General features: G+C 36.8%; 2 protein-coding genes across 3 annotated transcripts; one reads left to right on the top strand and one right to left on the bottom strand.

The window, feature by feature from the left end:
* The first annotated feature begins 508 nt into the window (after nt 1-508).
* Nucleotides 509-3,552, top strand: trmt61b (tRNA methyltransferase 61B). Its single transcript, XM_056264350.1, has 7 exons — nt 509-1,594; nt 1,726-1,828; nt 1,966-2,156; nt 2,249-2,340; nt 2,901-3,085; nt 3,220-3,303; nt 3,419-3,552. The coding sequence occupies exons 1-7, from the start codon at nt 926-928 to the stop codon at nt 3,451-3,453; spliced, it is 1,359 nt and encodes a 452-aa protein (XP_056120325.1). The 5' UTR covers nt 509-925; the 3' UTR covers nt 3,454-3,552.
* Nucleotides 3,553-3,742: 190 nt separating this feature from the next.
* spdya (speedy/RINGO cell cycle regulator family member A) lies at nt 3,743-6,762 on the bottom strand. Of its 2 annotated transcripts, XM_056264253.1 has the most exons (7): nt 6,665-6,762; nt 6,139-6,385; nt 5,925-5,983; nt 5,710-5,795; nt 4,606-4,777; nt 4,230-4,515; nt 3,743-4,049 (listed from the first exon to the last, which is right to left on the bottom strand). In XM_056264253.1, the coding sequence occupies exons 2-7, from the start codon at nt 6,344-6,346 to the stop codon at nt 3,988-3,990; spliced, it is 873 nt and encodes a 290-aa protein (XP_056120228.1). In that variant the 5' UTR covers nt 6,347-6,385; nt 6,665-6,762; the 3' UTR covers nt 3,743-3,987. The 2 variants fall into 2 exon arrangements, with proteins under 2 accessions (XP_056120228.1, XP_056120229.1); XM_056264254.1 differs by lacking the exon at nt 6,665-6,762 and having other exon boundaries at nt 6,139-6,424.
* Nucleotides 6,763-7,678: the final 916 nt, after the last annotated feature.

Genomic DNA, 7,678 nt, shown 5'->3' with positions numbered 1-7,678 from the left:
CAAATTAGTATTTGTTAACATTAGTTTATGTACTGTGAATTAACATGAACAATCAATGACCAGCTAGATTTTTATTAACTAACGTTATCAAAGATTAATAAATAGGCCTACTGTAACACATGCATTGCTCATTGTTCGTTAATGCTAGATAATACATTAACTAATTTAACACATTTAACTAAGTTAACAAATGAGACCTTATTGTAAAGTGTTACCATTTACTTATTTATTTTGTATAAAGAAATGTATTGTTTCAACAGTAAAAACAGATTTAAACCTAACAGTAGCGAATAAGGTGATTAAGATTTATAATAAAGAAAACATTCACATAGACTATATTATATAGGCTTTAAGAAAATAATTCCCTTGACCTAATCATACAACCCTCGTAAATTGCTATATTTTATATTTTAAAGATATTTATTATTAGGGAAACTGAATCAGGACAATAACAGACAAATCTGAACAAGTTTAAGAGAAAGAAACCATCTACCGGTGACCAGATGGTACTGCATCTGTCAGTGACGTCTTTTCCATCATGGCGGCGCCCTTTGAGAATCATGCTGGATTGTTTTTTCTTCTAACATAATGGACACAGGTTAAGTTGCCATTTACGCTAGTATCCTGCCAGTAAATAATTATATAGCGAATTATTTAGGTATTATTACAGGTCGTTTGAAATGATCCATTTACTACAAATTTGTTTGACTTTATTTTTTTGTCAAAGCAAAGGTTATTGTGTAGAGGTATAACTTATTGTAGTGAATTATATAATGCATGATTTGCGAGTTCCTACCAGTACGTCTATTCTGGTCTGTGTAGAAGCGCTCAATAGCTGCTGTGTGTGATTTTTCTGATCTCTGTGTGGTGAGAAGAACGTGTACCATCTTCATCCTTCAAGTTATTCTTTCTTCAGCTCAAAACCATGACAGTTTTATTGCATTTGGGTCTCTCATTCATGACTCGTAAATTTGTCAAAGTCCATGTCATGTGTTTGGATAGACATCATGTGGTTCGGATTAAACCGTTTCTCTGTGGCCTGAGGAGTTTTGGGACTGACCAAAATGATTCTGACAAGGGTTCAGATGCACCCGTGTCCACTTTCCCACCGTTCTCTCAAAGATCTTCTTTGTCTGGAAGACGTCGACCTCTGTCCCCACTGGAGAGAGTCAGTCAACTGCTGCCTGAAGACAGTCTGAGTCAAGAGGTTTGTGAACTACGAGACACTCGAAACAATGAGGTTGAACATGACACTCAGAGTCTGGGGAAGGAACGAGAAGAGGCAACAGAGGAACCTCAATCTTTTGCTCCACATCATGTGTGTGTTCCTGGGGAAAGGCCAATATGTTTCGGAGAGACTCTACTGTCCGAGTTCAGTCGAAAGAGACGTTTAGAGTTTCGGAAGATGTTCCAGCTAAAGGAAGGCATGAAGCTCCATAGTAACTGGGGATTCATAGCTCATGAGGACATGGAGGGACATCCTGCTGGAAGCATCATACGCACTTCAATGGGAATCCCGATTCTCATTCGCCGACCCAGCCTGGATGAGTTCACTCTCTTCATGAAGAGAGGGCCAGCTATTGCATACCCTAAAGTAAGAAATGATCGTCATCACAAAACAGCAGTCAGTCATCTACACATCAGTGAATCTGTAATATCTGCACTGTTTGCATACGGGTCAGTGATGTGACGATTATTAAATCTGGTAATTTATTCCCTCTGCAGGACGCCAGTGCGATGTTGACAATGATGGATGTGACCGAAGGAGATTGTGTTCTGGAATCAGGCTCTGGATCTGGTGCTATGAGCCTTTTCCTGTCCAGGGCAGGTGTGCGAGTCTTCTTCCATCTTTTAAGTGTTCATTAAAAGCAATGTAATGAGTCGCCTGATTATGAGGGTATTGTAGATGTGGGTATACTATTGCAGTACAGTATATCACTTATTAATTTATGCTTGTGTCATCAGTGGGTTATAAAGGAAGTGTTTTGAGTGTGGAGATAAGAGAGGACCATCACAGAGTTGCTGTATTAAACTACAAGCGTTGGCGGTCCACGTGGAGTCTTCGGCGAGGGGAGGAATGGCCTGATAATGTTCACTTTCACCATGGAGACCTCATATCTGCCGCTCCTCTTCTAGCTGGGCGGGGTTTTAACTCGGTGAGGAGCCACACCCTGTGATGTGTTTTATGTTTTTATCATAATATAAGAATCATTTGCTGTCTGTATATTCAAGACTTCTTGTGTGTTAGATCGCTCTGGATATGGTTAATCCATATTTGGCCTTACCTGCTGTGGTTCCTCACCTCCATCCTGGATCTGTGTGTGCTGTTTATCAAGCAAAGTAATACAAAATTCTGTTCATACACAAAGCAACAATGTAAACCTTATCTGACACTACCATTTAAAATTTGGGGGTCAATAAGATTTTGTTTAAAGTCTCTTATGCTCACCAAGGCTGCGTCTTTTTAATCAAAGTACAGTAAAAACAGTAATATTGTGAAATTCTATTACAATTTAAAAACTGTTTTCTATTTGAATACATTTTAAAAGGTACTTTATTCCTGTGATGGCAAAGCTGAATTTTCAGCATAATTACTCCAGTCTTCAGTCACATGATCCTTCAGAAATCATTCTAATTTGCTGCTCAAGTAACATTTCTTATTATATCCACTTTGATAACAGTTGTGCCATATATTTTTGTGGAAACCATAGTTTTTTTATATAGAAAGTTCAAAAGAACAGTATTTATTTTAAACTTTTTTAAAATCAATTTAATTAATATTACATTTATTTTTTTATTTATACCTTTATTCATAAAAGTGTTCATTTCTTTAAAAAAATAAAAAATTGAACATTAGTGTATAGAATGTATAAATAATGTTTTCCTGATTTTGTTGCCAGTATCACACAGGTCATTGATCTGATGGAGGGTCTGCGATGCTCCGCCCTTCCTCTGGTGTGTGAACGCATTGTTGAGGTTCAGTACAGGGATTGGCTTGTTGGCCCGTCACTCAAAAAGGATGGAACATTTAACAAACGAAAAGCTCCACATGAAGATGAATGTGAACCAAGTGAAGACACGGCAGGTGATTTATAACATGGTCTTTCTCGTATCATACAAATCAAAGATTCTGCATTGCTTATATTACAGTACACAAAACTTCAAACATCAGCACAAATCATTCCTGGTTAGAATCATGCTAACCTGTCTGTGTTTAAGGGGATTTGAATTGTCAAGATCCGGTGCCGTTTGGAGATGTCCCGTACATTGCACGTCCTCATCCTGAACAGACTGGTCATACAGGTGAGTTACAGCTCTCCATTGTTGCATTTAACAGAAATAGTAGTAGTGGTATACCTTCTCTAGGTATTTTGTATGTGATTGAAATGTACCTGATTTTTAATGTGTTTCTTTTCAGCTTTCCTCATAAAACTACGAAAGGTCTTGAAATAGATGCACTACTTATGTGAATACAAGAGTACAACAAAGCTGCAGTGTCTCATATATATGCTTTATCAATAAACTTGTCCAATAAAAGTCTTTTATTGTACATTTTTCTTTCATGCTCTTGAGTATTTAAGACAAGAGTATATTGAATCTAAATATCTGCTCAATTTATTTCATAGGTGTTCGTTCACATTCATATTTATATTAGGCAAATGTTATACTTGTTTCATTAAGACACAGACTCTCTGACAGTAAGTGCACAATACAACAATAACAAATAAATAAATAAATAAATAGTCATGAGGATTATGATACAGTAAAATACATGTACAAACCTTCACATAGTGAGAGGATTTTTTGACATATTCTTTAGATCTTATATGAACAATGTACATGACCATTACTCTTTTCACACCAATGCTGTACATTTCTTTTAAGGTCAGTTTAGAGACTGAAATTCTGTTCTGCCCCTTAGACAGCTGAAGTGCCTCTAATATAGACAAGAGGCAAATATGATCGGTTTAATGTTATGCAATCGAGCTACTCCTCATTGATCCAGTCCATCGAATGATCTTGACACATTTCGCTGACCCCATCACTTCCTGAAAATATGCATAAGAGAAGAAAAGCCAATTGTAAATATTTCTACAGAGGGATTAGTACAGATCAAATGCAAGAATTTCAGCTGCAGTGGCCAAAGTAAAACCCATCAGTCATAAAAAGTAGTGGTGCACACCATAAATTTCCTTTACACCGCTAGAGGGCGTCACACACTCATTTACCTGCTGTAGTTGTGCAGTTAAAGGTGTACTGAGCTTTGGCCATCTTACTGGGCCTTTGTGAAGCTTTGGTCTTCGGGGGTACAGACGAAGAACAAGCCACAGTAGAGGATGGGCGAGGCACAGGAACAGCAGAGGTCTTGGCACAGAGAGAACAAGGCTCTGGAGAAGCAGAAGGCCCGCGGGGAATGTGGATCCCCTCACAGTTTTGGTACAACCTCTGAGCACCACTGTGATGCTCTGCACGCTCACGCTGCCAGATGAAATGAGATGGCACAATAGCCATCACCTGCAATCAAGCACAAAGTGATTTAGAGCTATATTTCAGAACCAGCAACTTCAAAAATGATTTACAGTGCATGTTTAGTGAGCTGCGTACCTCCTCGCAGCATCGTCTGCTGACAGCAGCTCGGTACTCTATGCGTGCCCACAGGTGGTCTCTTTGCTTTAGGAATCGTGGGAAATTTTTCCTCCAGCTTTTTCCCAGAGCCCATGGGAAGATCTCATATTTGGTCTCTTCCTCATCCTCTTCCATTGTGTTTGCCAGATAGCTAGAGTTTGAAAAATGTAACAAACAGACTCTAGGAATTAAGGTTGTACCCATAAATAGGACTTCTCTGTTGTGCACATAATAACATATTGCAGTTCTATTGAAAAACTTTAACATCAAGTACAACCCTACATACTGTAAATACAGAAAAATGCTAGAGTAAAAACCAACTAACAGGTTTTTACTCTAGCATTTTTCTGTATTTACAGTATGTAGGGTTGTACTTGATGTTAAAGTTTTTCAATAGAACTGCAATGTTTACTGCAAAATTCTGCAAATTTTACAATTTTTCATGGTAAATGGTAAGGTAACTTACAGTTACCTTACCATTTACCATGAAAAATTGTAAATGGTTAACCACATATGTAAAAATGTTTGGCTTCTGGAAGTAAAAAACATGAATTGCAAAATTAATTACCAAATAATTTACAGTTAAAAACAGTAAAAGACAAAGTCCCTGCATTACATTTTTTAGTTTTGTCTCCTCCAATCTATGTTATCAGTAATGTATTAGGTGTACTATGCTACATTTTCTGTTATTTAGTTAATATTTTATGCATTATTATTTTAAGTGTTAGCCTGACTGTTTTGTCTGACCCTATGCACCATCTAATGAGTTTCGACCATGTTTTATGGACACTTACGATGAACTCTGATTCATCATGTGGCTTTCAATTGTACAACCATTGTTATTATGGTTGTTAGTACACTTAAGGTAAAAATGCAGATTTGGGTAGTTCAAAATAGGTATATTAACATTCTATAAAATAAAATAAAATGGTGATAGGTTGTAAAATATACATGCATCTTGTAAAACACTGTCACAGTATTTTTACAGTGCATTTCTGACAACCACAGCTGCCATTTTGTAATGATAAATGTAACAGGACATTTTTTACAGTGTACAGAACATGCACAGAATGATCAACTCACAGGGCAAGGAAGAAGTTCATTCTGTTGTGTTCAGTGATACTGAAACGAGCCCTCCTGAAGTACACAAATGTCATAGCCAACAAATACTATAATAGAAAGACATACACAACTGGGTTTAGAGACAGCTGAATATATTCAATTTTTCTAAATTCAACAATGAAAACAATCTATAAACCACTCAATATTAATAAATACACCAAAATACGTCTTGCTACCTTGTCCGAAAGTTTGCAGCAGCAGTCCATCCACAGAAAGTCCTGTATTAGATCATCATCTGAGCAGACAGCAAATCAAAGCGTTATTATTCTACAGAATTATATATATAGATCTTGATTTACATTTTTGATTTAAACTAGAAATAAACCTGATGTAAAAGTGACCAGTGTGGCACAGAGGTTTCATTTTGTTAAGAAGGATTCCTGAACCCACCGAACAGTCTGAAGAAGGCGGCCATCTCCTGCCTCTGGATCAGCAGGGTCGGGCCGGTCGTCTTCCTGCGAGGCTGCTGAGATGAAGAGTCCGACTGGTTCCGACCCGCTGGGGTCGGCCTCGTTCTCCGCGGGCCTCGCCGGATCTGCAGACCGTGAGTAGGTCCAGATGGGGCGGTTTCGGCCCATGGTAGGCTCAGTTTAATCATGTTTCAATGATTAAATCAGCCGATATTACCGAACTGCCACTGTGTAAATAGTATCATTATATGATTATTCGATATTTATTTTAGATGGCATATTGAATTCCTGTTAGTTTATAAATCACAGACTTTTGCTAAATACAATTCAAAGTAACGTTAGCGTATTGTCCTAAAGACAATAACTATCACCTAAAGAAAGATAAAAAAAATTACTTCTCACCATTCCTATCGGACTAAGATATAAATACAAATGTTTATATGCTGAATTTTATGTGGTTATTGTGATTTTATATAAGCGAGTTTTCAATTGTAAACCAGATTTACCTCAGTTTAAAAAACCGCGGCTCAGTAATGGCACGCGCATGGTGCCACGCGCTCTCAGGTATGTGTTTAGATAGACTACTGGAATAGGTAAGATTTAATTTTTGATGTTGTGTTTAGCATTAATAATAAATGTGCATTAATAATAGCATTAATAATAAATGTTTCTAAATGTGAGTTAAAACAAAATCAACATTTAATAAATATTTCAAAATGGAAGACACGCTATTCGCGCGAGCGCGCACGTGCACCTGCTCTTCCTTGGGCAGCGCGGGAATCATGTCAGCAGTCACATGGTCAAATATTCTTCAATCAGAGGTCAGAACACTTACATGGATATATAAAAGATCAAGTTGGGAATATTTTGGAAAGGCTTTATTTGCATTTAAAAACGTGCACATATATTTATAAAATAGTTTTTGAAATAGTTTGATAACTCAACAACAAAGATCTAATTCAAGTGGTAAGTGAACAAAATATACAAATGAAAAGCAGTAGCCTAAATGATCCAGTAAACAAATTTATTGCATTGTTGCTATTAGATTTACCTTATGATGGTTTATACAGTGAATAATGCACAAATATTTTTAAAAGAGTAGCCAAACACTAGACATTTCCTGGATTTTGTAGAACATGCTCAGGAAATTAGAGCACATAGCCAATAACTCAAACAGACCACAGGCTGATTTATTCAGATATTTCAAATTACCATGTTCATTAAGTCAGATCAATAACATTTATTTACACATGCTCAAATGCTGACAGGTTTGTTCGCTATTACCAGGAAACAGTAGGTGAAATATCAGGAATTGGTATTTATATGCATATTTCTCGCAGATGTGTTCGAGGACTTTCATTGCTTTGCAAACAGCCTTTATTTCCTAAAACAAAAACACATTTAATTAAAGCCTCGGAAGGTATTTTCAAGCAAAATATCTAATCAATTTATAGGTCAAAGTATTAGTTTACCTTTTTAATCTCATGGAGAATTATGCCCTTGATCTCATGAATTGACTT

This window comes from Rhinichthys klamathensis, unplaced genomic scaffold (assembly GCF_029890125.1).
Source record: "Rhinichthys klamathensis goyatoka isolate OS25496 unplaced genomic scaffold, OSU_Roscu_1.1 h1tg000220l_1, whole genome shotgun sequence".
Lineage (NCBI taxonomy): Eukaryota > Metazoa > Chordata > Actinopteri > Cypriniformes > Leuciscidae > Rhinichthys > Rhinichthys klamathensis.
Note: the sequence above shows the minus strand (reverse complement) of the source record. Positions and strands in the feature narration are given on the sequence as shown.